This window comes from Fomitopsis serialis (genome assembly GCF_022376445.1).
Source record: "Fomitopsis serialis strain Sig1Antser10 chromosome Unknown B0H18scaffold_19, whole genome shotgun sequence".
Lineage (NCBI taxonomy): Eukaryota > Fungi > Basidiomycota > Agaricomycetes > Polyporales > Fomitopsidaceae > Fomitopsis > Fomitopsis serialis.
Genome location: NW_025954979.1, coordinates 22,733 through 48,866, shown reverse-complemented (window position 1 = coordinate 48,866; position 26,134 = coordinate 22,733). Strand labels below are relative to the sequence as shown.

At 59.0% G+C, this 26,134-nt stretch overlaps 11 protein-coding genes across 11 annotated transcripts; 5 read left to right on the top strand and 6 right to left on the bottom strand.

Moving 5' to 3' along the window:
• Positions 1 to 794: 794 nt before the first annotated feature.
• On the bottom strand, positions 795 to 1,761 carry B0H18DRAFT_1103306 (uncharacterized protein; the record flags this gene model as incomplete). Its single annotated transcript, XM_048032577.1, has 5 exons — positions 1,490 to 1,761; positions 1,326 to 1,422; positions 1,118 to 1,296; positions 1,041 to 1,077; positions 795 to 971 (listed from the first exon to the last, which is right to left on the bottom strand). The coding sequence occupies exons 2-5, from the start codon at positions 1,338 to 1,340 to the stop codon at positions 795 to 797; spliced, it is 408 nt and encodes a 135-aa protein (XP_047895498.1). The 5' UTR covers positions 1,341 to 1,422; positions 1,490 to 1,761.
• A 750-nt stretch (positions 1,762 to 2,511) lies between these two features.
• B0H18DRAFT_170931 (uncharacterized protein) lies at positions 2,512 to 3,124 on the bottom strand. The gene has a single exon (XM_048036954.1). The coding sequence runs from the start codon at positions 2,934 to 2,936 to the stop codon at positions 2,574 to 2,576; it is 363 nt and encodes a 120-aa protein (XP_047895497.1). The 5' UTR covers positions 2,937 to 3,124; the 3' UTR covers positions 2,512 to 2,573.
• A 20-nt stretch (positions 3,125 to 3,144) lies between these two features.
• B0H18DRAFT_995694 (uncharacterized protein) lies at positions 3,145 to 7,325 on the top strand. Its single transcript, XM_048045350.1, has 7 exons — positions 3,145 to 3,628; positions 3,679 to 3,739; positions 3,793 to 4,640; positions 4,661 to 5,083; positions 5,136 to 6,618; positions 6,648 to 6,728; positions 6,773 to 7,325. Exons 1-7 carry the CDS (start codon positions 3,353 to 3,355, stop codon positions 6,895 to 6,897), a joined length of 3,297 nt encoding a protein of 1,098 aa, XP_047895496.1. The 5' UTR covers positions 3,145 to 3,352; the 3' UTR covers positions 6,898 to 7,325.
• A 212-nt stretch (positions 7,326 to 7,537) lies between these two features.
• B0H18DRAFT_873780 (uncharacterized protein) lies at positions 7,538 to 8,625 on the bottom strand (the record flags this gene model as incomplete). Its single annotated transcript, XM_048040316.1, has 2 exons — positions 7,538 to 8,282; positions 8,336 to 8,625. The coding sequence occupies 2 exons, from the start codon at positions 8,623 to 8,625 to the stop codon at positions 7,538 to 7,540; spliced, it is 1,035 nt and encodes a 344-aa protein (XP_047895495.1).
• Positions 8,626 to 9,292: 667 nt separating this feature from the next.
• B0H18DRAFT_873745 (aminotransferase) lies at positions 9,293 to 9,718 on the bottom strand (the record flags this gene model as incomplete). The annotated part of the gene is made up of 1 exon (XM_048040310.1): positions 9,293 to 9,718. A coding segment is annotated over one exon (426 nt), but the record flags the coding sequence as incomplete, so codon positions are not given.
• A 484-nt stretch (positions 9,719 to 10,202) lies between these two features.
• On the top strand, positions 10,203 to 15,892 carry B0H18DRAFT_995683 (uncharacterized protein). The gene is given in 13 exon segments (XM_048045349.1): positions 10,203 to 10,422; positions 10,482 to 10,784; positions 10,820 to 12,659; positions 12,715 to 12,897; positions 12,955 to 13,493; positions 13,546 to 13,592; positions 13,646 to 13,709; positions 13,766 to 13,849; positions 13,898 to 14,467; positions 14,596 to 14,964; positions 14,988 to 15,071; positions 15,091 to 15,213; positions 15,267 to 15,892. The coding sequence occupies 13 exon segments, from the start codon at positions 10,327 to 10,329 to the stop codon at positions 15,426 to 15,428; spliced, it is 4,464 nt and encodes a 1,487-aa protein (XP_047895493.1). The 5' UTR covers positions 10,203 to 10,326; the 3' UTR covers positions 15,429 to 15,892.
• A 452-nt stretch (positions 15,893 to 16,344) lies between these two features.
• On the top strand, positions 16,345 to 18,706 carry B0H18DRAFT_953412 (uncharacterized protein; the record flags this gene model as incomplete). The annotated part of the gene is made up of 9 exons (XM_048042186.1): positions 16,345 to 17,158; positions 17,220 to 17,492; positions 17,549 to 17,629; positions 17,695 to 17,740; positions 17,797 to 17,983; positions 18,049 to 18,149; positions 18,218 to 18,368; positions 18,557 to 18,582; positions 18,664 to 18,706. 9 exons carry the CDS (start codon positions 16,345 to 16,347, stop codon positions 18,704 to 18,706), a joined length of 1,722 nt encoding a protein of 573 aa, XP_047895492.1.
• Positions 18,707 to 18,904: 198 nt separating this feature from the next.
• B0H18DRAFT_995675 (uncharacterized protein) lies at positions 18,905 to 19,761 on the bottom strand. The gene is made up of 3 exons (XM_048045348.1): positions 19,633 to 19,761; positions 19,485 to 19,577; positions 18,905 to 19,427 (listed from the first exon to the last, which is right to left on the bottom strand). Exons 1-3 carry the CDS (start codon positions 19,633 to 19,635, stop codon positions 19,296 to 19,298), a joined length of 228 nt encoding a protein of 75 aa, XP_047895491.1. The 5' UTR covers positions 19,636 to 19,761; the 3' UTR covers positions 18,905 to 19,295.
• A 1,128-nt stretch (positions 19,762 to 20,889) lies between these two features.
• On the top strand, positions 20,890 to 22,200 carry B0H18DRAFT_170657 (V-snare-domain-containing protein). Its single transcript, XM_048036953.1, has 6 exons — positions 20,890 to 21,134; positions 21,188 to 21,322; positions 21,579 to 21,640; positions 21,703 to 21,789; positions 21,861 to 21,943; positions 22,003 to 22,200. Exons 1-6 carry the CDS (start codon positions 20,952 to 20,954, stop codon positions 22,122 to 22,124), a joined length of 672 nt encoding a protein of 223 aa, XP_047895490.1. The 5' UTR covers positions 20,890 to 20,951; the 3' UTR covers positions 22,125 to 22,200.
• A 234-nt stretch (positions 22,201 to 22,434) lies between these two features.
• B0H18DRAFT_859558 (uncharacterized protein) lies at positions 22,435 to 23,580 on the bottom strand (the record flags this gene model as incomplete). Its single annotated transcript, XM_048039691.1, is given in 4 exon segments — positions 22,435 to 22,526; positions 22,544 to 22,760; positions 22,822 to 23,357; positions 23,412 to 23,580. Coding segments are annotated over 4 exon segments (1,014 nt in total), but the record flags the coding sequence as incomplete, so codon positions are not given.
• A 394-nt stretch (positions 23,581 to 23,974) lies between these two features.
• Positions 23,975 to 26,080, top strand: B0H18DRAFT_995624 (Met-10+ like-protein-domain-containing protein; the record flags this gene model as incomplete). The annotated part of the gene is made up of 11 exons (XM_048045347.1): positions 23,975 to 24,030; positions 24,156 to 24,209; positions 24,261 to 24,348; positions 24,410 to 24,505; positions 24,563 to 24,637; positions 24,684 to 24,748; positions 24,801 to 24,917; positions 24,973 to 25,209; positions 25,271 to 25,521; positions 25,566 to 25,776; positions 25,839 to 26,080. Coding segments are annotated over 11 exons (1,385 nt in total), but the record flags the coding sequence as incomplete, so codon positions are not given.
• Between the last annotated feature and the right edge of the window lie 54 nt (positions 26,081 to 26,134).

Below are 26,134 nucleotides of genomic sequence, written 5' to 3'. Positions count from 1 at the left end.
GTACGCTTTCAGCTCGGCGACCGCTGCTGAGAATCGCAAAAAAGGGTATGATCACTGAATATGTCTCAAGGCGAACTGCTCACACCGGGAATCAATCCCATATCTAAGACTCGAAGGATGCTTGGCCAGTGCCAACATGTCACCATGCCTCGATGGTCATTGTGAGTTATTATATATTGAGTATTACTTGGACTCGCGCCCGCTCACTTGTACCCCACCCGTCCTGCTCACACCAGTGCTCGGGCATCCCGCCCTTTGTTATTCGCGAACCCCTCGTCCTCGCGCCTCGACCTGTCGACCCGTTGGCACGGCCCTCGACCGATCCGCGCGTTACAATCGTCCACACCATGAGGTTTGCTGCTCTGCGCAATTGTCCTTCTGCAAACAGCGACGGCTGCTTCCGCCGCGCCGAGGGTACGCCCCGCTCGCTATGGTCCTAACCTCGGCAGGGCATCTTATGACCTTCTTGCATACAGCTGAGCTGCAGGCGCGTCGCGTCAGTGGCGCCAAATATTATGCGTACAGCGATTTGGACGGTATACCAATCGTCCGATTCATACCATGCCGGAGACTGAACCCATTGCCCAGACATTGATGTCGACAAGCGTCAATCCGGGGAGCCAGTTTCTGAAGGCCAGTGAGGACGGGCATCACGGTCAATGGTATGCACGCTAGCCCCTCTATCGCTCTTCTGTGACGCTCCACTGACACATTTGTTCGCTTTTAGTGCTGGGTATTTATTGATACATCTCTATACTGTCTTCGTGGCTGGGTGACTTTCAGTCGTGCATGTATTAGTTGATAGCGCTTCCGGCCTCCGCGCCATTCAACAGCAGGTTGCTATCACGCCATAGAATTTTGTATGTTCTATCACCAGTATCGGTTACTGCGATCGAGTCGAGTCTACAGCGGTAATAGTTCAAACGCTGCTTGCTGAACTTGCGACACGAGTTCACCGAGTTGTCCCCCCTCTGTAGTACCCCAAGTACACGCTTTAGCTTATGCTCAGCCTGATCCTAACAGAGCACACGCGTACTTACCTTTAGAGTTAGAGTTTTGTCTACATAGGGCTCGGCCCTCGCGGACAATAAAGGGATTAAGAAAGAAAACTACACACTTTGCGACAACTGAGCACCGTGCATATTTACCACCGGCGTTCTTGTAGCACCGTGGATCGTCTGGAGCGGCGCCGAGTAAATGGTCTTCCGGCAATGCGACCACGGGTGATCTTGCCAAAGGGCATGTATCGACTGCCGTGCCGTTCATAGAACCAACAAGGAGCACCATCAGCAGTATCTTCCGGACTACGCGAGCGAGTCACTCACAATTCGGTCTCGCATGATGTACCGCACAGATGTTATTTGTGATTCCACGGCGGCTTGGACTGATTATTTAATTGACCATAGACGGCCGGCTTTCGCACTGTTGAACAACATCGCTCAGCAGCGAAGGTCGCACCAGCAGGCTATAGCACGGAAGCGGGATTTACCATTGCCGCTCATTCCTAGTAATAGTATCCTCGATTGAATGATTGCTCCGCCCGACGTCGAGCTCCCAAAATCGCACCAAACGGTCGGGTTGTTTCGTCATTTTCTGCGGCGTAAGTGAGCACCCCGTTCGTACTCCGGTTTAGTATTTTTCAACTTGGGCACGACCCGGAGCGCAGGATCTGGCGCGGTGTCGTGCGCCTGTGCCTAAAGCCTAAAGGCCTAAATCCCTGTTTCGTCAATGAAGGCACCCGTCCAGAACAAATGGCTCGACGCATCGAGGACGGTCTCGCGGTGGCCCGATCTGACTCCATTCTACCCATTGCGGTCCTTGCGCGGGTCCTCTGGCTCACCATTTACGAGAAGTCATCGCTTCACCAGGGCCGAAACCAACTCTGCGGATGAAGCGCGAACGGGTAGTGGGCGTCCGGGCCCGAGGCGACCGAAGAGTGTCGAAAGCTGGAGGCTTCTTTGCGCAACACGCCTTGCCTGTGCGACTTGCAAAGTACAACACCTGGTTGGCTCTCCAGATACTCGATCGATCACTATTATAGTCTGGTGTGTCTCGACGCGCTCTACAGGATCGGCACGATTTGGCCGGGTGCCTGCGTGCACGTTCATCCTAAGGCGTGGTAAGTACGCAGTCAGTCAGCCAACATGCTGAAGATGCAATACCGGGCGCCGCTTTGCAATCGCCTGTAGGCCACCGCAGTTCTGGCGACTCGCTCAAACTATGGCGCGATACAAGCTGATACAAGCCGGGTATAACCAATTCATTGTATTAGCCCACCGAGTGATATGAGGGCGTCCCGACATCTTCGAATAGTAGTCACCCGTCTTAGGCAGACCTTAAAGAAGACCTCTTTGAGTGGGGGAGCTAGAGGACGGTCTTCTAATCTTCCACTAGCTAGACGGAGGTGTAGGCTTCGAGCAATTCAACATCTCACGGAGACCGTTGGATAAGTATCGATATAACCACTGATTGTGACCCGCTTCCGTTCAGTATTCTCGAATGCCCATCGCAGTGATCATCCCACCAAGACGGGAACGTGCAGGAATCCTCACCCCAGAGTACTCTGCCCCACATCACCTTTTTCGACAACTCCTGACCAGCCTCGTTCTGACGCGTGGTCCGTCCGAGCAGGGGTGCCGGTGGCGCGCTGGCGCGTTAGCAGGTCCACCCAGGTCCACCCATCCGTTGCTCTGCCCCGCGCAGCACCTTCCCGATAAGTACTTGGAGCGTTCGTGGTAACGGCGTGTGTCTAGGGAGGCCTCCGAGGGGCCGAGCAAGGGATCGTCGCCGTTGCGATGCCTTTTGGACATGTACTCCAAGCCGGACAGAAGCGACTGGTCCTGGTGGGAGCGAGCCTCCATCATCGGTCGCGTATGGGTGGTATGTAGGTATTCTGGCGTGCCGGCGGGCAGCCCGGAGATACGAACGAACAGCATGACGGTCGCGAAAGAGACTAGACTGTGGGGAAGTCGGACACGCGGTGGTCATGGTAGCCTGGAGTGTCCTGGAGTGCTCCGCTACGCCGAGTGTGCGCTCCGACTGGCCGGTTGAGCCTGTTGGGTGACAGAGCGGCGGGCGATAAGAGCAGTTCTCGTACGAGCAGAGATGGATCGGTAGATCGGCGGGCCATGGAGCGCTGTCTCCCCGGAGATCCGTCCCTGAGATGCGTGGGCGGTCTTCAGGCGGCGACTGTGCCGGCCGCGGGCAGGGCCCATCCCCAGCCAGCGGAGTCCGAATTCGCTCTCGAGAAGGACGCAATGCATGATGTCACGCTTGATGCCGATGTCGCGCTCATAAACGCGGGCCTGCTCGCACCAGTCCAATCTTGCGACGCAGGTGCGACGCACTCTGCATGGCCGACGTCCTCACCCAGCCCCCCGTCGCCGCCCACGTCGGCCCCCACATCGCGCACCGCGCGCGTACAACGCACCACGACCCGTCGTCGTCCAAGATAACGGCGAGCACGATAAGGTCGTTGCCCTCGAGGAACAAAGCACGCCTCGCGGAGACAGCACACGTTGCCTATGTCGACCGACGCCGTTTTTCTCTCGATGGCGCGTCGGCCACTTTTCGCCCACACCACCGGCTGGACGGGGGACATGAGGACGGGCTCCCCGACGCGGACGCGGTTAGCTTGACTGATGCCGAGGGCCACATAGCGACGACCGCGCTGCACAGCGCACATCATTCTCAGAGTCGAGGCAGTATTCGCGCGCAGCATACAAGCGTGACAATCAGGGTGCGTCTTTTAGGCTTTTATGAAGGGCTCCACCATGAACCTTCGCGCTGCAGACAAGCAGCTCCCTGCAACTCCAGAGTATATCGAACCATCCGCGTCGCCAAGCCACGATAGCGACTCTACCGTACGGCAATCGCGATACGACGACCTCGCTGATGCCTTCACGCGCGATCCACCCAGACTGTCCTCGACAACGCCACCGCCCGTACCGCCCAAGTCAGACCGCGGGCATGCGTCCAAAACGAGAGCAGTGTCGATCGTCGAGCCGTCCGAATTCTCGCACGACCACACCCACGAGGACAGCCATTACGCTCTTGACTACACTGTTTCCGACCCAGGACACGGTCCTATACCCTCCGCCAGTACGAGCGTACCAAGCTCGGGCCGTGTCCCCCGCAGGCAGACATTCTCTTCGCGACCTTTGCGACACTCCGCCGATCCACACCATGGCTATCCCTCCCGCCTCTCGTGGGCAGACAGAGCAAGCCTTCCCATCTATCGTCATTCATCCTTCGTGAACGGTCACCAGATGGTTTCAAGCCCTACATCGATGTCGGTTTTCTCAGAGTCTTTGACGCATCCTTCCCACCTCGCGCGGAGGAAGCTCAGGAAGTCCCGTCCTGTGTCCACTGTCTCATCTTCGCCGCGCGGTCCGTCTACTTCTAGCTCAAGCCCAAGCCCAAGCTCAGGCTCGAGTTTGAACCTCTTCCGGGCGCTCAGCCACAAAAGCACCTTCGCACCGCGCGAGCCCGCTCAATCATCGGCGGCCTCCTTTCCTAGAAATAGCATCAACCTCTTCCGCCGCTGCACGAGTGACCACGGCCACGATGGTTCCACTACTGCCAGCGGAGGCGGTAGCAGCTCTGCCCATGTCAGTCGGCGCCGGTTGTGTCACGACAAAGTGAAAGCGGAAGCGCGCAGTCACACTCACATTCCAGTTCAACGTCCCATTCCACTGCCGTTTCCTCTTCACTCCCCTCAGATCATTCGACGCCTGCGACGACACCAGAGGATGCTTCCCATGCAGCATCTCCCCTGCTCAACCCCGTCACATCGCAATATGGGGAAGGCACGAGTACGAAGAATGTGGATCAGAACGTCGCGCCGCGGCTGAGTCTCCGGACGAGCAGCGGCGGTGGGCGCAAGCTGAGGAAGAGACGGCCCTCTCAATCGGCGTCAGGCACGACACAGCCGTCATCGTCACTGTCATCAGGTACCCCGGACTTCCCCGGACTGCGCAGGTCGAGCAAGCAGGGCGGACAGGCATTATCATCAACTCCATCGACGACGCAGGACGTGTACCTTCCACCCATTAGCCCAGTTTCGCCGTTTGGGCTGGATATCGTGAGTTCAGATTTTCTTGATCGTGCAGGGCGCTTACCGTTATTCGCTCCAGCCGAAGGAGTACACCAGTGGGCGGCGGCCCGCCTTCCCACCCCCGCCCAAGCGCAAGAGATCGACAAGCGCTCTCGCGCAGTTGGCATGGACGGGCATGTCTTCGTCCGAGCTCGCCGCTCTCACGTCGCGCCTGCACATCCAGCGGAATTCGTTTGAACACTCGTCGCAGGCTGGGAAGGGCAAGCACGCGCAGCCATATGAGGAGACGCCGTTAGGGACGTTCGACCCGTATGCGGAGGGACTGTATGCGCGCGGAGGCAACCCGAAGCTGGAGGATGTGAGCGCGTTGGAAGAGGAGGAGAACGAAACGGAAGACAACGCGGGCGGTAGCGCGCTGGGTCATGCGATGAGCAGCGGGTTGTCGACGATGAAGAGGATGGTCAGCCCACCCAGCCCGATCACCTCTAAACCCCGTGCAAACAGCGTGTATGTCAACGGCTCTGGCTCGTCGCCTCTGAACGCGAGAGCGCCGCAAAGGAAGTCGGCAAGTTTCTTGGAGAGCGATCCGATGGCGATGCGCAGGTGGACGCTGGCCATAGCGGACGTGCCGGACGAGGTCCTCGTGCAGGAGCTTGACAACCTTCGGAAGGGTGCGGCAGCGAAGAAGGCGCGCGCGAAGAGCCGCACGCCAGCGCAAAGCGAGAGCGGGCATACGGCGGAGTCGGCGTGCTCTACAGGCTCGACAGAACCCTGGCGACCTGGCGTGCACTTCCGTCTCGGCGGCGCCAGCGACTCCGAAGACGAGGGCGACGGAGAGGAGGAGGAGGTGCTTCTCGAGGGATTCGAGAACGAGGCGGACGAGGAAGAATGGAAGGCGGCGCGGAGGGCTCTGCTCTGCTGCAGGGAGCTCGTGCGGACGGAGAGAAGCTACCAGACCCGCCTGCGGGAGTTGCTGGGCGCCCAGAGCTCGCACCCCTTCTTCTCCCTGCTGCTCTCTTACGTGCCCGCTCTTCTCCAGGCGTCTGAGGCGTTCCTCGTGCGACTCGTCGATGACCCTAGTGCGTGGGGCGTGAGTGCGGCGTTCATCGGATGCGAAGAGGAGCTCGACGCGGCGTTCGTCGCGTGGTGCGGCGTGGTGGGCAACTTCTACATCGATGGCGACGAGAAGGATAAGCGGGGGCGGAAGCGGCGCAAGTCTGGCGACGAGACCACCGCTGCCCCGGGCCATGGGGAGCCGTGGGGCCTCTCTGCGCGCAGCGAGTCGCAGTCCGGGATTGCGGCCATGTCGAAACCGAAGATGTCGGAGAACCGCCGATTCTCGTTGTACGGCTCGAGTGAAAGCGGGATGTTCACCGCGGCGCTCGGGACTGGACTCGCCTTCGGTCTGTCGTCGTCGTCCGCGCTCGACGCGAAGAGGCATGGGAGCACGGCGAGCTTCGGCAAGCCGGCGGGTACGCTGACCCGCACGCTGAGCACGTGGAAGAGGAAGAGCATGCCGAGCTCGCTGTCGAACCTGCAGACCTCGGCGGGCGTACCGCCGAGTCCGTCGACCGCGAATGGGCATGGGAAGGGGGAGAAGACGATGACTATACGGGACCTCGCATCCAACCCACACAACGAATTATGAGATATGTTTGCAATACAAAGGTACGTACCTGTTGGCGGTGAGCGGTACATGCTGAGCTGGATTGGTAGACCTATTGGCACATACCCCTGTCACGAGTCCGTCTAGAGGGCTCGTTGAGCGCGCCCTTGAGAGTGCAGTTCGCATCGCGAAGAAATGCGACCGTGCCCAGGGCAACTCGGCATTCCTTCGCTAGCCATTTTGGTCAGCCCATTTCACGCATAAACGCGCTCATGCTTTCTTGCATACATTCTCGTCCGCCCTTCGCTCGTTTCCTCGTGTCCTTGACTTCTTGTTCCTTTGCATGCCTGTTATTTTTGACGGCCCAGGCCCGGTCTCCACCATAAAGCTGGCCATGCCGTCTGCTTGTTCCTTGCATTGTCACTGTTTACCAGCATCTGTACACTAGCATGCATCATTCATGATCCATCACGCTCTAAGCTAAAATCCCTTATACGACATTGGACGGACATTATATCCGATGTCTGTATCCGTAGCCTTGTAGTTCACGACCCACTCACGTTGTGCTTCGATGTCGATACTTTATTGTGTAGATTAATTTGTATGCACGCGGCATGTCTTGCGTATTGTTTGCGAGTAACAAATTCGAAGCAACAGCGAGGGTAGCCATTTGGAGAGCAGTATTGTACAACAGTAAGTATCGTGCATACATGTACACGGAGACAGGTATGAGGGGTGATACAGAGTACGTATAGCCATGAACAGAGAACACATCCAATCCAAACGGATAAATATGCAGACAGGACAGCAGTAAGTAGCACAGGTGTGAGATGCGGCAGAACGAAAGCGTAACGAAACAGACCTCAGCGTCGACACTAAGCCTGAAGATTGAAGATCGCAGGAAGGCTCCTCCAGAGCTCCCTTCGCCTTTTCTCCGCTGAAGTCGCAACATCCTGCACGCACGCACCGCAGGGGAGGTCAGTGAACAGCGTCTCAAGTCGTGAACAGTCGTAAAGGATGTCGAGCGGGTCGTCCATGGAGACGGGCGCGTTCTCCTGGAAGTACTTCCAGCACTCCGTGCGCGCCTTCGCGCACGCCTTGATCCCGCGCTGGCAGCGTTTGCCAAAGATGTCCGTCCCGATGGCGCGGGTGTGCCCCGCGAGCAGCTTCTGCCCGTGCACGAGTCGCATGAGGTCGCGCTTGTCGAGGAGCCGCCAGCGCGCGGTGCGGGCGCCGAAGCGGAGGTGCTTGCCGGGGTTCGCGCGGTACTCGTCCCAGTCGGCGTCGGTCGAGAGGAGGGCGAGCTGGTAGAACGCGGCGGGGAGGATGCTCGGGATGACGTAGTCCGTCGCGACGCGGATCGCGGAGGCGGGCTCGGGGAGGCGGTCGTCCAGGTAGAGCCCGTTGATCTTGCCCGTGAACTGCTGGGCGTGCTCGGAGCGGAGGAGGATGCACTCTGAGCGGCGGGCGTCCCACTGGGCGAGGGTTTGCGGCCAGTCGGCCTCGAAGTTCTCGACGATGCGCGTGCGGATGGCGTCACACTCGTACTTCGTGGCGAGCTTCAGGGTGCCTTCCACGAGGACGGGCGTGTTGGGGTTGAAGCGTTTGTACGCCGTGCCACTGGTGGTTCATGGATCAGTGCGTGGGGTGACATCGTGAAGGGTGGGACGCACAGTGGATCGTACAGCACCCCTAGGAAGCTCGCGAGGTCTTCCGCACTATCTGGCATCTGCACATGCAGCACGCCGTCATAGGTTTCCTCTAGCACATCCCTCGAGCTTGATGCCCTCAACGGGGGCAGTGCAAACATGTCCGCCAGGACCGGCGAGTGTCTGCACAGGACGGAGTGATGGACGCGGAAGTACTGGACGCTGCCATCCTGGGCTCGCCCTGAGAGCACCACATTGCCGTCGTCGAAGTATAGGTCTGGATGGTGCTGGTCTGGATAGTAGACATTTTCCATCGCAACGCTGGGCGACGGTCCAGGGAGAGGGAGGGGCCCTGTGTATTGGACCGGTGGCTCAGCGCTCCAGTGTGGTCGCGGGGATGGGAGAGACGGCGAGCGGGAATACTGCATCGGACTGCCAATGGTTGTGAGTTGGGGATAGAGATGCATCCGGAGCTGGTATCGGCGGGCCCACAGGACAACTCTCAAGCTAGATCAGCATGTGGATGGCGCGGTGCAGAGTCGTGGAGGCCGCATGACCCGCTCGAGTAGAGTTTCCTCACCGTTACTCAGCGCCCAACGAGACATTACCCTACACCTTACGCATTGCACCAGGCCCCGACTCGGATGCTCCCAGGTCGCGTGCCGTGTTATCGTGTCAGTCTTTACTGCGGTCCGAGGGTGTGATTGCGATACAGAGTGTATAAACCAGGAACAGATAAGTACAGACGTCATATGTACTACACGTAACATACAGCAAGCAAATAGAGACAATACATGGCGAACCTCTGACTCTGAGACAGAGAGTTTCCGCAATTACGGCCGTCGCAGCAAAGTGATATCTGCCGAGTCTAGCGAGTGTATTCAAGCTGGAATAACACTTTAGGCTGAAGTCGTCTCTCACTGTCGATCAAGTATGAGTACGAGATTCTAAGCGTGTTCAGTAGTGGTCGAGCAGGCGCACTCACCGTGGCGGCTCGATCTCCCGCACCGTTGTAGTTGTCGGTGCAGGTAAAGAACGACTGATTTGCCCCAAACGACAGCCTTCCACACCGTTAAACGTCATCACGAACTCCCCGTCCACCAGATCACCTTTCATGAGTTCGCCCTCCGTGGCCTCGGCAATTTTTCCCTGCTCGAGCAGCCATCTTCGCATGACTCCAGGGAGACAGCCAACTTCAGCTCGCGGCGTGACCCACTGACGCGGTGACCGGCGAAGAAACGCGATGTTTCGTATAGACGTCTCCATGATCTCACCAGTTGAAGTGTAAAGCAGAACATCTGCGTTCAGGGATGTCGGCAGCGGTGGCAAGCCTGCACGGTCGCGAGCAGCATTATACATAGGCCGGTGGGTCGTCTTGGTATGCGTGAATAGAGATGGCGAGGTAGGCGCGGTGTCAATTATGACGCTCAGAAACGGCGGCTGCAGCAGATTGCTATACGTGGGCGAAGATAGGAAGTGCTTCGGAAAAGACTTGAAGTTGGATAGCAGGCTTGGGTCCCCGTTAGGCAGTGGTCGATCTGCCCGAGAGGCCGAAGCGGTGACAGTTCCACTGCGGTGGAACAGGATTCTCAGCTATTTATGTGGTCAGCTCTGGACAGCCGAGCATGGGGATACATACCTTTAGCGACACATGGCCATCAGTGGACTCGCTGAGTGTCTTGCGTACAGCATCCTCGCACGCGCCAACCAAGTCGCTGTAGGCTAGAGAAACGATCCAGCCATGTACCCGAGCAGCATAGTTAAGTCGATCCAAGTGATATCTCTGCAGCAGGAACGGTGACTGCTGTCCGTCGTTGGCAGCGGTGTTCCAGGCGAGAGTGAGGAGGGAGGGATCATAGCGAGCGGAGGAGAGGACATGGAAGTCGGGAGCGAGGTCCATTTGCACGTGATGGCGCAGCGCCCGTGTACTAGGGCGCCTGCGGGGTATATAGTGGTGACGACGCGCGCACCGCTCTCGGATTCCTCCCGCCAACTACCTGAGCCACTCCCCGACCATGTTCACGGTCAAGGCCACTTATCGCCACGAAACACGCAAGTTTACCTTCCCGGACTCTTCTCACTTTCCTTCCTTCGACCAGCTATATGATCAGGTAGGTCTCCAGGTCGTCGATGTCGTCTGTGCCGCTCGCTGATACGCACGCCCCCGCAGTTGTACAGAGTCTTCCGCATCTCTCCCTCCTTTTACCTCTCTCAGATTCTATTCTCGCCTAATCTCTCGTCGGCCGCGCAACGCATTCTCCTCGGGAGAGAAGCCCACAGCGCCGACGAGTACAATGAGTACATAGCCCCCTATCAAGGCCGCAACTGGCCCGGCGCGCTGCTCAAGTTCTCTGTCTACGACGAGACTCCGCACAAGTCCCCCAGGGCGAGCAACAACCGCATCAGTATGGTGTCCACAGACAGCGGCCACGCCAGCATCACGGCATCCGAGGGCGCTAGCTCTGCCACGATCGTGGACTGGGACCACGCTCCCCGCAGTCCAAGAAGAATGACGATGACCGCAGACTCTTCCTTGAGCGCCTGCGTGAACGTACGACTACACGGACGAATGTCAGTCCTCCGTCGGAGTCTCCCACGACGCCCTCGCCGCGCACCTCGGTGGAGACTGTCCAAGACGAGCCGGCGAGCGCACACCAGTCGTCAAGGCCATTGCCGCGCAGACCGTCGCCGCCGCCTGACACTGCATCGACGTCAACCGTGACAGCCAGCTCCAGAACCGCCCGGCCCTCTTTGTACGACCTGCTCAATCGGGAACCGTCCTCGAGCGGCCAGTCTGACGCCCGAACGGATGCATCGCGCCCGTCCCTTGTCGACGTCCTCAGGCAAGACCTGGCAGCTCTGTCTGGCCAGGCGAGCGAGGCTGTGGACCGTGACCGTGCGGCCCATCGTCCTTCTCAGTCAATCAGTATTGATGTGATTCCGCCGTCACCCTCGGTCACAGGCGCCACACATGCCATTGGCGCTGAACGACTCGAGCGTACTCAGCACGACTCAGGACGTCGCAGAACTCACCTCGCTCCGCGTCGTTCCTGGGACGACGAGACGCCTGTGCCACGTCCTATGGCGGAGAAGCGTCCAAGGCCACGTCCCGTCTCTGACTTCACACCCCTCCGCAGATTCCCGGGGAACGGGCATCGTCCGTCACTTGTCGACCTTCTTAGAGATGGGCCCACACCCTTGAGGCAGATTCATCGTGAGCCGCGTACTGACCACCGTCAGACGGAAGGACGCCTGTCTTCGTTGCTGCAGAGTCTGCGCGATGAGCTGGCGCCGCAGCCTCAAACGCCCCCGGAGCCTTCGGCACAAGCTCCTATTATTGTCCCACCACCGCCCATACTTTCGCAGTCGGGTGTGCACATCGGTCGGTCACCTTCCTTCGTCGTTCCTCCGCCCCCAATACTGTATCCTTCCGTTGGGATCACGACACAGGCAACTGAAACTGGGTCCACAGACACGTCGCCCGAAGATGTAACGATAATGTTGCCTGACCCCCGGCCGGTTCCTACACCAACACCACAGAGTGAGAATGCTTTGCCGCAGTTGTCTGAGCGGACCACGGCGCCTAGGACTGCGGATGCTGCTGGAGGGGCCGAGGTACCCGCATGCGAAGAACACCATTCCGACGCGTCTCAACAGACTCAGTGTTGCTCGGTTGCTGAAGGAAAGGTCGAAGTTCAGGAACTGATAGACCGGTTCATGTCGGACGTCGAGTGCACGATGAAGAAGGCGTTTGGAGATGATTGGGTGTTCAGCAACGCCCTGAAGGATCGTAGCGATCACTGCGGCCAAGGGCATGCTGCGTCTTGCGGATCACAGCGGGACCATAGAAATACGACGCCTTGCTGTCGTTCACGCTCTCCCATCGTCTGTCGTTCACGCTCTCCCATCGTCCAACGATCGCCAGCTTTCCCGTTCGCTAATCCACTTCTGCCACCGAGTCCGCCCCAATTCCCTCCAGGCTTCATTCCGGACCCGTCCTATGTCATGCCTCCCTTCGCTCCTCGGGTGCCGCCACCGCCACCGCTTCCTCGGATGTCAGTGTACTCGCCGCCGCCGGTAGCGCATCGGTATCCCGACGTTGCCTCAGCGACGCCTCCGCTGCCCCCGCCGCCGCCACCGCCACCGATGCTAAGGGCACAGTCTCCGACGTGCATTTACCCTCCGCCTGTTGTACCGCCTCCGCCACCTTCGTGGGGGTACTCTATGTCAGCCAATCCGACACCGGCGATTCCAGAGACTCCTTTCCTGTCTCACCCTGGTATCACTTGCGACGGCTGCAAGCTCAGGAACTTCTACGGTATCCGATACAAGTGCATGGACTGCAACGGTATGTATCGCATCTTCGCATTTGTTTGTCTCCACGCATATTGACGCACGCGTAGACTTTGACTTGTGCAATGGGTGCATCTCCTCGACGGACGTCATCAAGAACCACCCTCAGCATGCGTTCCACCCGGTTATCGAAAGCCGTGTGGCGCAGCAGCAAACTCACATCGGCATCACCTGCGACGGCTGCGGGAAGCGAAGTATGTTCGGCGTCCGACACAAGTGCTTGGAGTGTCCTGGTAAGCCGTGATTGATCAGATACGCGTTTGTATGCTGTTACTGATGCTCTGCCGCAGACTACGACCTGTGCACCTCTTGTATTTGCTCTGGCCGCCAGTGGGACCTGCACGACGGCTCGCACCACTTCTTCCCCATTGCAACACCGAGCGATATGAGCCGCTTCGACGCTGCACGCCGAACTCGGTCCATGGTTGCCGCGCACACTGATAGCACTCGGCCTATGGAAACGACCGGACTGGCCATGGCAGAAGAGCAGCCTGTCCACCGCAATGTCATCTGCGACGTCTGCAACGACGTCATTGTTGGTACCCGCCACAAGTGCTTGGACTGCGCGGACTACGACTTGTGCAGCCAGTGCTATGCGATTCCTGATGTTCACTCTGCGCATGGGTCTGGGCACCAGTTCTTCGCCATCGATCGGCCTGGTGAGGTCATCGTCCACACCGTCTTCAGCGGAGACGGCGAACGTGTTCCAAAGGCGAGCAGTCCCCAGAGACAGTCAAGGGCCGAGTCAGCCACTCCCGTCCGCGAGGAGCCGGTGATACACAGTGCTAGGTGTAATTTGTGCGAGTCGCGAATCTCGGGCGAGCGCTATGTGAGTTGTTCTTGAACGTTGTGGACGTTCGGGGACTGATCAATTTTCATAGAAATGCCTGAACTGCCCCGACTTCGATACGTGTTCGTCGTGCTTCCAGTGCGTAGGACCTCACTTTTCTTCTTGATTCATCATCCTAACGTCGAACTCAGGATTACGCCGGAACAGCACCCTGGCCATGGATTCGTGAAGATCAAGGATCGCGCAGACCTCATAGTCAGTCGTCTCTTACTCTGTTTGATAATCACTAAACTTGCCCTCCGCATTTATAGTTGCCCAGTGCACTCGACGCTGAACCTGAACATGCCGCTAGATGCAATATCTGCAATGCGGTCATCAGCGGCGTTCGCTACAAGGTATGTTAGTTGTGTCCACATTTCTATGTGTGTTAACTGTGTTCGTAGTGCTTGCACACGCTTTGCCCGGACTTCGACTTGTGTCAAGCCTGTGAGGCCCTGCCGTTCCCGGTCCATCCCGCGGCGCATCCTATGCTCAAGATGAAGACACTCGACACTGTCATTCCTGTCGTCCTGCGTTCGGGTGAGAAAAAGGCGAGCTGGCGGGAACGCGAAGATGTTGTGGTCAGGACGCCCCCGCCTCCCAGCGAGCCAGAGTTGCCGGAGATCCGCAGCGAGCATACGACACAGCTGACGGAAGATCACTGGCAGTCGTTGCTCTCGCAGCTGCGTAGTGATAACGACGCCGAACAGACGGGGCTTGCGCTGGACGAGTCCGAAGTCCTGAGGCGCTACCCGGTCATTCCACCCATGGCTGAGTCCGTTACTAGCCATATGGCACGCACACCCTCTCCGGTCTTCTTCCCAAGACCCAGGACGTCATCGCCCCTCTACAGTCCTGTCATGACCCCAGAGCCTCTGGTGAATCTCCCCACACCTCAGAGGCCTGAGAGTCCGGCCAGCACTGTCGGGCAGCCGGCCGTGGAGGAACCCCTGATAGACCTAGAGGAGGGCAATGTCTCGAGGAATACCACCGAGGCCGCTGCCGAGCCGACTGCTGATGGGCTGACTACTCCCCGGATGTCCCTGCGTCCTTGTCGACTTCGAACTCTGTCCCCCGCCTTGACCCGGTGTCCAACAATGAGTGGCGCGAGCTGTGGCCCGAATTGACTGCGATGCTCAAGCACCTCTTGCAGCCTCCCACGCCCAGCGTTGTCGTTTCGGCTCCGGCTCAAGCTCGTGCGGAGTCGATGCCGGGTGCCATGATCGTCGAGGACAAGTCAGATGAAGCCGAACAGACGCGTACCGTTGAGGAGCCGCGTCCTGCTGTGGAAGAGTCGCCCCTTGTTGGCGAGCCGTTGCTTTGCAGGCCGCTTGTTCCTGAGAGGACTAACACTGTCCGCCGCGAGCTCCGCGATTACTTCAACATACCCCCGCCTCCGCCGCTCAGGAAGGACACGAAGCCCGCGCCTCCTAGGACGCCTACGCCCCCGCCGCCTCCGCCTGTGGTGACCGTGCCGCAGCCGCTGTTCGCGAGCTTCTGTCGGACAACAATATCCCGGACGGCCAGGTGTTTCCCCCGGGCGCGGAGTTCGTCAAGTCGTGGAAGATGGTAACCAGGGTGCGGGTGATTGGCCGAGAGTACTGAATTGGTGTTCGTCGCTGGTGACCGGATGGCGCCCCATGCAAACGCGCAGCGCTCGGTCAAGGTCGGTTCGGTGAAGGCAGGTGCTGAGGTCGAGATTGCTGCCGGTGAGATGAAGGTGCGTTGAACGTCCCGATTTGAGGCTGAGTTGAATGCTGACTGAGCGTTTAGGCTCCTGAGATTCCTGGCAAGTATGTGAGCTACTGGAGATTGAGTGACGGCGAAGGAAACCAGTTCGGCCACAGTATCTGGGTTGAGTACGTGCTCATCACTACTCTCATCGTTTCTCAGAGACTAATTCTTATTGTCGTAGCATTACTGTCGCTGAGGTGACTCGTGCGAGATCTGCGCTGTCGACCGATGAGTCGCTCGCGTCCTCCTCGGTGATCATGCCCCAGGCTGCTCAAGACGCCGACGGCCCCCGCGTCGTCATCCCGCCGCGTAGCGGCACGGCTCCGTCTGAGCCAACGCTGTCGGCGACAATGCCGTCGAGCCCGCACTCGGACACCGACTCGTTCGACTCGTCCATCTCCCTTGTGGACGCGCCGTCGTCGCCCATCTCGGATGACCTCGAGGAGTACTTCAGGGAGGTCCGTGAGCACGTAGCGCGCCCAATGGCCACTGCTCAGCGTGCGCAAGAGCCGGAGTATGTGATGTTGTATGACAGCGCGTCGTCTGAGAGCGACTGAGAAGTGGACGGCGGAAATGGACGGTGACGAAACAAGGAATGGAATCGGGCTGTTAGTGTGTTCCTGCTACGACATTGTACGATATATATGTTGTTGTGTTGGCGTGTTTTCTTGTACTGTCGTTTGGTATCGAAGAATCAAACGCGGGTTATAGTGTAGCAAGGATATGGCCTGCTGCTGCAGTGGCGCTGTATGTTCTAAGTTGTGCGCCGTACGACTGGCCGGGTGTGCGCGTGACCATACGCGAGAAGGAGACGCGTAGAAGCGCGTCTAAATCCGAATGACGCGTCCTATTCCCTGGGTACTTCGCAATAGAGTCCCTCCAAGGACACCGCCATACCGAGCCACTTCCATACCCTGGCATCCTCACTGGATACCCACAAAACAGCCTGCCAGCTTCCGCGCGCCGACAGCACCGCAGTCGCTCCCCCACGAGGTTGAGCAGCATACAAAACATAGACGTAATCGCCCCGCCTCGCTGAACTATACAGTACCACCCCTAACCGCGAACCCTACGGGAGCCGCGTCTATCCACACACCCCACCATACCCAACACCAAAATGGCACACGCAAGCTACCTCAGTGCCCGCCAGGAGTCGGCGTCGCTCGACGTCTCCTTCAGCTTCACCCTCGACAACCTGCGTGCGTTCTTCGTCCCCCCCGCACCCGCCGCGCGTCGCCCCTTGCCCCCTCCCCCTCCCCCGGAAGGCGACCCAGAAGCTGAAGAGCAATATGAAGAAGAACAATATGACGACCCAGTAGATGTCTATGCTGAGCCGCGGTCGACCGGGGTGCTCTGGCCGGGGCTCGTCCTCAAGATCTCGCGCTCGTCGGAGGGCTCCTCCTCGCGGCAGCGCAAAGCACGCCTGGCGATGTACGATGCGGACCCGGGCAGCTGCTCGTCCGTGCTGGGCATGCCCGGCATGCAGGTCACCGCGACCGTGCACTCGCTCAGCGGGCATACGTATGCGACACGCGCACTCCGCCGGGAGCGCGCAGAGGGGGGAGGGGGCCGCGCAATCGCCTATGCGGGCACGATACTCGCACAGAGAACGTTCGAGTCGACGGACCGGATGCTTGCGGAGAATGCGGTCGTTGTGCGGGTGAGCGTCAAGGCCGGGGCCGCGGCGGTGTCGCCGAGTGTGTCCAGGAGCAGCAGCGCGAAGAAGGAGGAGGAGAGTCCGAGCGTGAAGCCGAGCCCCAGTGCGAGGCCTACGCTGGAGCTGATACATAGAGTGTTGACGGCAAAGCCAGTGGGTCGGACGCGGTTCATTGTGTTCAGGAGGCGGAGCTCGGAGGGGAAGGTCACCTGTCCGAGGGTGTTCTACGCGAATATGGAGGAGCTAGCGATGTGGTATGAGCGGTGCGAGTCACGTACGTCCCTTACTCTTCTGCAGTCGTCGCCCGTGCTCACGAAGATGCGTTCGGATGGTAGTCCTGGATGTTGAAACGCACCTGGAGGGCTTCGAGCTGCCGAAGGGCGAACGACTCGACAAGTACAACCTTAAGTCGGAGGATGGGGAGCCGGACAGTGATTTCGAGCCGGACGAGGAGGAGGAAGACGAGGATGGCGATCTTGTTGTCATCAAGAGCGAGCCGCGCGAGTCCCAGAAGCAAGGATATCAGTACCCGCCGTTGTCACTGGCAGCAGACATGGCGAGGGCCTCCATGAAGGACGAGCTTGAGGGCCAGATTATCGACGATGAAGGTGAGTCTGTCATGCGCGTCGCGAGTAGATACGAGTCGGTGCTGAGCGACGGGCAGACCCGATGCTGGCGTCGACGATGTCGTTCGAGATGGTGCTGAACAAGCGGGAGGAGGGCTACGAGCTCTACGGCGAGAACAGTGAGTGGAACGGGAGTCATCGCGTAGCCCATGTGCGCGTTCTCACCATGATCGATCGACGATAGCGTTCGACGGGACAACGATCGTCCTCCTCGGCGCTGCCTCCCGCACGTACGTCACACCTTCAGCCACAGCTGCTACCAGTGACTGACTTGGACTGGGTGTAGATGGGAGGCACTGTTGTACTACCTGTACACGGGTATCATCGAATTCGCGCCGCTCAAGGTGCAACGCGTGGCTCCGCGGCCTGGGGCACTCGCAAGTCAGAATATCGGCAACGTTGCTGTGGTAGTAGAGGAGACGAACCGTCCACCTCCCGCGTCATGCCGGTCTATCTACAGGCTCGCGCATAAGGTTAGTGCGCTACACGGCTCGCGCAGAACAGATCGCTGATAGACGATGTCTATGCTGGGACACAGTTATCGCTCGACGGCCTGCGGAAGCTGGCGCTGCACCACCTCGAGTCGCAGCTCACGCCGGACACCGTGCTGACAGAAGTGTTCAGCCCGTTCACCGCACAGTAAGCGCCCCTCCCACCACCACCCTATCCGAATCACGCGCATGCTCACGACTGCGACCTCGCCGCAGGTACCCCGAGATTAAGCAGCTCACGCTCCGCTCGGTCGTGCGCTACTGGGACACGCTCGCCGCGAGCTCGGCGTTCCGAAGCAAGATGGTGGAAGTGACGAGCGGGCGCGTGCCTCACGCGGCGGATGTGATCAGCGAGATTATGGTCAGGGTCAGTGCGGCGCGGGCGTAGGTGCTAGTGCGTGGCATGGTGGCGTTTGTTATGACTTATGAGAGGACGTCGGCGGTGTCCGTTTGTCCTGGACAGATTGCTTTATGTTTTGGCTCACTTCTTGAGCTACTATGAATGGACTTGGAGGTGTGGTATATCAGTTCTTGAACGAGGTTTGTTCACTGCAGGATTTCAGTCTTCCCACTCCTTTTAGGTGAGCGTCGCTCGCTCGAACCAGCGATTGTGAACCCGACCTTGCGAGGTACGTTTTGATTGCGACGGACGCTTTGTGTAGGGTCAGCGCTCCTGATAACACCGACGCCGCCAATCTCGTCTAGGGTGCATTCTGTTTGGGTGCATCTTCATCAATTCACTCACTGCGCCTAGACTGCGAGAAGTACGACTTGCCAGACCTCCGAAGTACCACGAAGGACTGTACCATCGGTTTGAACTGCTCTTTGCCGGAAGATATTGATGCGGTCAGCTGCCAGAAAGCTGAAGCGCTGACACCGCTCTTTGGGGCTAGCAAAAGGGTGCGCGTTCAACAGAGCCCACGAGATAATATATCAAAGTCCAACATCCCGAGACTTCGCACCCTTCATGATGCATGAAGCGGACGTTGGCAACACTGAACGGCACTTGTCTTGAGCTACTGAAAGAAGCCACTACATTATGTCTCTTTGTTGCACGATTTAGACTATACGGTAGCAGCATGAATGCTTGCCATCATGTTCAACGCTTACATGGACGGGATCCCACCGACAGAGTGACAGTGCATACTGCATGAATACATTGATTCAGTCTACGTCCAGGAGGCGAGTGATTAAACACATGGTAGGGTATTGCAAGGGGTATGCGGCGGTATCATTAGGTCATCGTCTTCGTACGGTGAGGGGAAAGGGAAAGGGGTGCCTAGCAGTCAGTCACTCAGATTGTTGAGCGGCCTCTGCGTCCCGAACCCCATGATCCATATCTGTGCGTTCCAGTCCTGCGGGTGCGTCCGCCGCACCAGTTGCAACAGATGATGTCGAAGATGATGTCGAAGATGGTGACGATGATCTGTGAGGGCGCAGGTCAGTGGCTTGCTCGATGGTCAGAGGAATAGGGGGAGCTCACCGTGGCAATGGTGCCGACGATGATCATGATGATGCTCGCAATGGCCGAGACGATGGCCTCGATGCCGCCAGCAATCGCAGAGACAACGGTACCCTACAAATGGCTGTCGGTTAGCATCGTTCGGAATGCGCAGGGCCGGTGGACATACCATGGTGATTGGTAGTTGGTGACGGTCGTAAAAATGTAAAACGGGTTGTAGGTGAAGATGCGGGTCGTGAAGGTTGTGAGGGGCAGAGAGGCTGGTCGTGGCTGCTCTTATAGCTGCGGGTGTGGTGCGGGGTGTGTACTGATGCTGACGATGACGTCAGTGACGACGCGGTAGTAGAGCGGATAGCAGACGGGCGGCTCGAGCGGGACGCTGACGTCGTGCTATGCGCACGCCTTTGCTGGGACTCAGTGGGAGAGGGACGCCGCGTCCGCGTGAGTTTGCTCGCGGCGTGCGGGGCCGTTCTCCCTGCGTGCGAGGACAGGTCCACTCGGTGACGCTCTAGAGCGCGTCTTGCATAGCAAATTCCCGACAATGCGGTACGATGGGGCTGCCATAGCCCACCGCGAGACGAGGCCTCGTACTCGCATCCGGGTAGGCACAGGGCCACTCCACGCAAGAACAGCAGACACTCCCATGCCGCGGAGCATACGCCGTAGCTTCCTTACTATTTGTGTGTGCGAATCGATAGCGACGCCCCGTCCTGCGGTGCCAATGACGGATTAATGCCTCGACAGCAGAGGGAGGCACTGTAAGTTTGCCGTAAGTCGCCTACTTACAGTGAATGCATTGTCTAAGTGGTTCTAGGGTCACAATCATCTGGCAACCTCGTAAGACCGCATTGTCGATTATGCTCACCCTCGAATGCCATTTCAAAAGGTTGGGAGATGCACTTACTGGAACAACGTACAGGGATTGATTCTATTTCGCATCTTTGCTGTGGCTACCTCCGGAGGGTCTGTTTGACCTCTTGACATCAGGGTTAGAGAAAGATGTTCGCGTGGGCCCAACGATGAGGCCTACTGAGGATACTCCTCCAATCTCGAACTGCGGCTAATTCACTTGCAGTCAACGTCCCTCCCGATTCAAGGGCAAAGATGTGGTTTTGCACGATTCGGGACCGTCCCTTTAGCATGGGGGGAAAGAGTAGTCAATGAAGTAGCCTGATACATAGGAAGCCAGGATGACTGTTATGTATTATCCGCTTGCTCTTCTACCTGTTCAGCTGCCTGCACACGGTATGTAGCCAGCATCGAAGGGACCGAAAGAACCGAATCAACAAAGGCCGGCCAGTCGATGTCAATGACAATGTCAACGAAGACAAGTCGACGTTCGATAGTACGATGATGCCGAGCGCCTGAGTGTGTGGTGGTCGTCGAGCAGCAGCGCACGAGTCCGTGACACTGACACGCCACTATAATACAGTATACGTGCTACGTGACCGCGTGTACCTCCTCTGCCCATACTGTGCTCTGCTAGCCATGGCCACCTACGACTCCCTCCACCGACAATGCCGCACGCTCGAATCCCTCTTCGACACGAAGCTCACCTCCTACGCGCGCCTCGCGAGCACCGTCACGCACACCCCGGACGACCTCGAGGCGGGCGGGTCCGCGGAGCGGTGGCGGGACATGGAGGCGGACGTTGACGAGCTGCTCGAGAAGGTGCGCCTGCCTGTTGCTGGCGGATGCGGGAGGGTGCTGAGCGTGTCGTTCAGCTGAAGGAGAACAACGACCAGCTCTCGCGGCTGGCGGACGATACGCAGAACCCGCCGTCGCAGTCGATGCTCCGCGCGATACAGCGGCATCGGGAAGTGTACCAGGACTACGCGAGGGAGCTTCGCAGGACGAAGGTACGTGAACGAGTGCGTTCGGTCGTCTCCGACTCTGGATGTGCGGGAGTATGCGTGGAAGAGTGTATGGGTTTCTCAAGAGGTTGCAGCGTTCTTCTTGACCTCTATAGCATGACTACCAGGGCAAGTCGACGCACACGAAGGTGAGCCGTGCCTCTCGCGTACTAGCACATGTGCAGGTCCAGTCCAACCCATGCGTTCAGAGTCGGGGACATGCATCCCACCCCAGGCGACAGACTAACACTCCTCCGCCCAGACAAACGTACAAACAGCACTAGACCAGGCGAACCTTCTGAGCGGTGTCCGGAACGACATCGAGTGGGTCTTCCCTCATTCCCTCTGCGTGCGACCCTAGGAACTAACCAGCGAATGCCGCGCAGCGCGTACAAGTCGTCAGCAGCAGACTCACTGCTCGCGGAGCGCGGGCACATCGACAGCTCACACCGCATGACGGACGACGTCCTCTCGTGCGTTCTGCTTGTGCGCCTCCCGCTATCACCCGCTTACCCAGAGGCCGTTCGCGGCTCTCCACACACAGGCAGGCGTACGAGACGCGCGCAGAGTTCGCCCGCCAGAGACTGACCATCTCCGGGATTAACTCGCGCATGCAGGGCGTACTCAGTGCGTTGCCCTCCTCGTGTTTACCACCCAAGATCCCACTGACCGTGACGTTCGCATAGGTTCGATACCCGGCATCAACGGAGTGATTGGCATGATCAAGTCGCGCCGGAGGCGAGACTCGATCATCGTCGGCAGCGTGATCGGGGTCTGCACGGTCCTCCTGCTCATGTATGTATTCTAGCGAATGGGTTGGTGGGTTCGGATACACATCCTGTGTGGATCCGGGTGCGAGACAGGGGCTCTGCGTCAGGATAAGACAGAGGAGCCGTGCTAGTTGGGGGCAGGGTGTGGGTGTTCGTGACGCTGTTGGTTTGCTTATATTATAGCTCTCCCGCGACGGACGTTTAATGTGTCATAGGCTCAACATAGGCTTGGTTATTTTACGAATGAGAGTCTGAGCGAGAGGCTTTGCTTTTACTCTTCTTACCACATTCAGGACGTCTACTCCTCGTCCGATTCAGACTCGCCCAACAGCAGCTTCCTCCGGTCCCTCCTCCGGTCTGCGGCACATGCCCGCCGTGCACGAAACGCTGCCAGTTCTCCTCCAACCGCTTCACCACACCTTTCCTCTCACCACCCCATCCTCACCCTCCCCATCACCGTCGAGCTCCTCCGCGGTCTGCTCGACGGGCCATCCCCGCGCGTCGGCGATGCGGCAGACCATGTCCCAGACGTAGGGCGCGCTGTAGGCGACGTCGTGGAAGTCGGACTCGACGAGGATCCGGCCGGGCGCGCACGCGCGGATGAGCGTGGTGTGTGCGGGTGAACGGGAGTTGATCGCGGTAGACAGGGAGAGGAAGACGTTGCAGTGGGCTTTCTACTCCCATGCCCGCGCCGGTTAGCGTCCATAGCGCGACGGCACGGCATGGCTCACGCACCTCGACGGCGGCCCACGTCTGCGCGCTCAAGCCGCAGCTATGCATGTCGACGCTGATCGCGTCCCACGCGCGCCCGTGCCGCGCCCGCATGCGCGCGAGGAGCTCGAGCGTCGCCTGCTGCGCCTTCACGCTGTGCATGCTCACGTTGCGCCGGAGCCCGACCGCGAGCGCGAGCTGCGCCTCGAGGACCGCGGCCTGGTGCGCGAGCGGGATCGTGAACGGGGAGAGCGCCCGGGCGTCCGCCGTGCTCGAGGAGGCGTAGGGCGGGTCGGCGGGCGGGGAGAAGGGGACGCGGCAGACGCGGTCGAGCCCGACTTCGCCGAGAAGGGCGCGGGGGAAGGCCGCGAGGGAGGCGCGCAAGGTGCGGAGGATGTGGGAGAGTGGGGTGGGCGCGGGGAGGGAGGGGAGGAGCCGGGCGAAGGCGGCTTCGTGCTCGGGCTTGGGCTCGGTCTCGGGGAGGAAGAGGGCGCGGTAGTGTGGTTCTTTGGAGGGGGCGTCGGAGAGGGAGATCCAGTGCGTGAACCATGGGTGGTAGCCTGCAGGGAGGGGTAGGGATGTGCGATTGACTTGAGAGGGCACGGAGGACGTACCGAAGCATGGAGTTACTTTGTCGGGGTACCGACGTGCGAGGTCGGCGACGAGCTCTTGGTCGGTGTCGCGAGTCGCCATGGCACATATGCGGTGCGGGAGCGTCGAGAAGAGCTCATCGTCCAGAGGTGAATCGGTCGGGTGACAGTGTACGTCGACGACGTGCGCTAAACGGATGGTGAAGGCAGCGGAGGAAGGTCAGAGAAATCAGGCATATCGCGAGGACGCAGATGTAGTGGTGTTTGCCTGAGAGACAGTGAGAGACTCGTCAGATGGTGAGTGGAGGTGCGAGACGACGCGCGATGCTTCAATCTGGGGCATGCATCACTCACTTGGAGACCTGTCTGAAGTGAACAACCGCAGACAGGTCTCCACGAAAGCGACGCGACATACGACGAAGACGGGCCAGTGCGCCGTTCACCTTGTGGTTGTCTGTGTCGTGCAGCGGGGAGCGTACGCGAGATGGAGGGCGAGATGAAGATGGCGATCGATCGGCCACGGTCACGGTACGGGCGCTACCTGCGCGCAAGGCCCGTTTTGACTCGAGACAGAGAAAAGGCGGAGGCCATGCTCGCTCGTCTTCGTCTCTCCCGCCCGCCCCTCCACCCCCCGCCCCGCCGCGTCTCCGTCGCCCCGACTTCACCATGGCGCCCGCACGAAGATCGACGCGTCTCCCCCGGTCCACCGTGGCATGAAGGAGCTCGACCGCGACGCATTCAAGAAGACCATCCCATCCTCGCGCCAAGGTGCCCCAGCGGCTGACGGGCTCCGTTCGGTCCGCGCAGGAGATGCGCAAGTGTGTGTTTACTTTGGACGCTTCTCACTCCCAGTGGCTCATCGGTCTGTGCTAGAGCCTTGTGGCGCTCCCACACTGGCGCTCCATCCAACGCGCGGATGAGGAGGATTACCGCCTAGTGCTGCTTGATGCTGGACACGAAGGTCCGTGGGCATTGACCGTCATGTGCGTCTGTAGTACGGCGTTGATGTCCGTGCAAGCTAGACGAGCTCCCGCAAGAGGCTAAGGACTTCTTGAAGGAGCACTCCATCACGTTGCAGCCCTATGATTTGCACCTGGATTACAACTATTGGCCCGCAGGTGCGTTCGCGGTTCAGGCCTCGGTACAACGTGTCCATTGATGAACGGGTATTGTAGAGGACATCCTGGAGGCCATACTTCCCGAAGACCTGGAAGAAAAGCCATCGGGGTTCGCTTCAGTTGGGCATGTAGGTGTGTGTGTACGTTCCCCCGTTGAGCGATGGCTGATTTCGTGCAGCACACCTCAATTTGAATGACGAATGGATACCTTGGAAGCATATCATTGCGCAGGTTTTCCTGGACGTATGTGCTGTGACTCTTCCTCACGACGCAGTTACTCAACTTCGACCTCCAGAAAAACAGTCCTCACATTCGTACTGTCGTCAACAAAACCGACAGTATCAAGAAGAATATCTATCGCGTGTTTCCGATGGAAATCCTGGCTGGAGAGCCCACCACCCTGGTGCAACAGGTGTGTTTCGATTTACATCACAAGGCAGTTTAGAAAATAACGTCGGATCTGATAGAAAGAAGGCGATTGTCAATTCACCTTCGATTTCGCCGAAGTCTACTGGAATGCTCGGCTCCACGGGGAGCACGCACGTATCGTCAGCCAGTTCAAGCCCGAGGACGTGGTGGCGGATGTCTTCGCAGGTGTCGGACCCTTCGCCCTTCCCGCCGCGAAGAAGGGGTGTGCTGTCTTGGCGAACGACCTTAACCCGAATGGCTACAAGTTTCTGCTCGTGAACATCGCGGATAACAACGTATGTCCGAATAGCATTCCGGCCTGGCATCTTCGTATAGTTGATCCGTCTCCTGATTTAGCTGACGGATCTTGTGCATCCTTCGTGTATGGATGGGCGTGATTTCATCCGAGATGTCTTCAACCGGGTATACAACGACCCCATGCCGCCTACACCCCCACCCAAGATCAGCAGGTCGCAGGCGAGAAAGCTGGCTAAGCAAATATCTCGAGAAAGGAGAGCACGGAAGAGGCGATCTGGTGCGCATTCATCATCCCCCGCCCGTTCGCCCTCTCCTGCGTCCACAGGGTCGCGCTCTCCCTCGCCCGTAGAGTCGCGTCCCGCGTCGCCGGCTCCGGACGCACGACCAGAGCCAGGGCGGCGGAAACGCATACGCATTTCGTGATGAACCTGCCTGAGACGGCGATTGAATTCCTCGACGCGTTCCGAGGCGTGCTGGGCCCAGAGAATGCGGACGGGCGGGGATTGAGCGGGATATACGACAGCCAGGAGAAGATGCCGATGATCCACTGCTATGGCTTCACAAGAGCAAAAGAGGCAGACCTCGCGACGGCGGAGATTCGGCAGGTGAGTGCATCGGTGCCCTTGCAGATCGGCCTGTCCGCTGACGATCTGCGGCTGGTGCGCAGAGGGTGGAGGCCGCGTTGGCGGCGAAGCTGGTGGGGGCCGTGGAGTCGTACTGGGTGAGGAGCGTCGCGCCGAACAAGGAGATGTTCTGTCTGAGCTTCCAACTACCGTACGAGGTCGCGTATGCAAGCACATGAGGTGCCGGCACTGTTGCCGCGGTAGTGTATAGTATTCACACAGTTTAGACTCTGTTCCGTGAGCGTGAGGGCCATCGCGAAGGGACGCGCCGCGCGAGACGGACCGGACATGCGCGCTGCCATATGCGGCCTGAGCGCGTTGAGGCTTAGTCAGCGCCTCT